Source organism: Metarhizium album (assembly GCF_000804445.1).
Source record: "Metarhizium album ARSEF 1941 chromosome Unknown scaffold_37, whole genome shotgun sequence".
Lineage (NCBI taxonomy): Eukaryota > Fungi > Ascomycota > Sordariomycetes > Hypocreales > Clavicipitaceae > Metarhizium > Metarhizium album.
The window spans coordinates 200,000-202,273 of NW_024467611.1; the positions used below are offsets into that span (position 1 = coordinate 200,000).

General features: G+C 56.3%; 1 protein-coding gene across 1 annotated transcript; it reads left to right on the forward strand.

Moving 5' to 3' along the window:
• Positions 1 to 868: 868 nt before the first annotated feature.
• On the forward strand, positions 869 to 2,274 carry MAM_07861 (GATA-type sexual development transcription factor NsdD; the record flags this gene model as incomplete). Its single annotated transcript, XM_040826659.1, has 3 exons — positions 869 to 1,642; positions 1,717 to 2,034; positions 2,095 to 2,274. 3 exons carry the CDS (start codon positions 869 to 871, stop codon positions 2,272 to 2,274), a joined length of 1,272 nt encoding a protein of 423 aa, XP_040675398.1.

Below are 2,274 nucleotides of genomic sequence, written 5' to 3' on the forward strand. Positions count from 1 at the left end.
AGGGTATCTGCTGCCGGCCGGCTGGCCGAGTACGGAGTACGGAGTACGCAGCAGCCAGCGACTCGACTCTCGAGACCTTCTTTGGATCAAGCTGAGAGAGAGGGCTTGCTGCTGGGCTTGCTGCTGGGCTTGGCCGCCTGGGTCGACCCTGCCTGCCCCAGTGCCATCCCAGCCAACGCCACCACGAGGTGCCGCCCATCGCGTCAGATCTCCTTTAACCTTGCCCCAGTCTAACCCGGGCTCTGGGTGGCTTGCTTGCTTGCTTGCTGGGTGTCGGTACTCCGTACATTGTATTGTTATATTGCTATCAACTATGGATTCCCTTTTCTTCTTTTTATCCATCCGTCTCCTCCTGCCCTCAGCCGCTGAGCCGTAACCTCGTTCCCTTCCCACCCTCCAACCCACGATAGCTCAGGTGCCGCGCCGACTCTTGGTCTTGGTCTTGGTCTCGCCGCCGTCCATCTCACCCGTCAACCGGCTCTGCCCCCGTTTCTTGCTTGCTCTCGTCTTCCTGAATCCTCACCAACGTCTCGACAGACGACTGCATTGTCCTTGCTCACAGCCCGATGCGTCTACGGTCATAAGCCTTCCAGATCCTCCTCGGTCCCTTGCCACGCGCGCTATGGAACCAGGCGACTCTGGATCCCGCCCAAGGTGCGTCTTGACGAGACTCTCCTCGCAAGCTTCCCGATTCCCTTTCCCTTGGCCTCCGTTAACAGACTTTCTTCGCCTTGATAGTGTCCATTCAAAGTCCGCCGTCATCACGGAACCACACCAGCGACATCATCAGCACCCTCCCTCTGCCCCGCCAACCTCGTATCAACCGTCGCGAGAACACTTGGAAAGGCCTTGTCAAGAACAGCACGTCATGGCCACGGCCACAGTCCTCGCCCCAAGCTCTCACTACCCCCAGTCTTCCTACTCCAGCTATCCACAACATTCGTCCGGAGCAGCCCCGCCACCACTATTAAACTCGGCCGCCAACATGATCTCAAGCGAGCACCGCAGATCTGCTGACGAGAAGGATCAGCCTGGCCGCCAATCTCTGCCATCTATTTCGGAGGTTATATCTGCGACCAGATCTGGCCAGTATGGCCCTCCAACCCAGACGAATATGCAGCCCGGCTCCGGCCTGCCCTCGCCTTTCACATCTGCTCAGCGCCCATACCTCGAATCTGAGAAGCACTCACCTCAGCAGCTGCACACACCCTCCGCGTATCCTCCTCGTCAAGAAAACCTACCTGCGTTTACCGACTCGCCGCGACCTCCCTTCAACGGTCGACATAGCTTGCCACCTGTTTCTGACCGCCGGCAAATACCTCCCACAAAGCCCGACTTTCCGCAGCACCGCCTTGCTGAATCTCAAAAACAATCGGATTCCCATGCTTCCAATGGTGCCTATGGTCATCCGCCGCCGCCCACCTCGCACCCGTATCCTCCGGGGCATCTTCCTCCTGGTCAAGTCCCTCTACCTGCCTATCCAATTTCACCCAGGCATGCTGTGCCGCCGCCTCCAGGTCAATATGATTCTCGTGGACAGCCTGTCCGACACGAAGAGGCTGAGTATTCTAATCGGTCGAGGTTCGAACCTGCTCCGCCTCGACACTTTGAGACGTGGAGCTATCAGGAAGCCCTTAGCTGTGTACGTCGTACAATCGTCCCCTACTCAACATGAACTGACTATAAATGCTAACACTCTTGGTTCGGAACAATTAGATTGGGACTGCTTCACGAACCATCTTCAGTTTTGCCGAGGCGTATGGGCGTATTGCGCAGGAACAGCACGGTTCCCATCCTATTCCCGAGCGACTACCTACTGAGCGTGAAGTCAATGATGTGCTGGGAAACATGGACATGATTAAACGATCTTTGGAGCAAGTCAAGGATCTTGTTCAGGCATCTATCCAAAGTGAGAGGGCCAGGGAAGGCACCAAGATCAAAGGAGCGTTCGAGGAGGAGCATCAAGACGTGCCTATGTACGACAACGGAATGAAGCCTCAGTATACCATGACGGAGGTGAAGAAGCGCCGTGGTGTAAGTAGCCTACTGCGTCGAACAGGTGGCGTTTTCGTGGAAAACTAACAGCACCTGCAGCGAGCCGCTCATCCAGGCCGATGCCACAGCTGCAACAGAATCGATACCCCCGAGTGGAGACGAGGACCTGACGGTGCCAGAACGCTTTGCAATGCATGTGGTCTTCACTACGCCAAGCTTGAAAGGAAACGACAGCTGGAAGCCCGATCTATTCGTCCAAAACCCGAGGATAGAAATTGA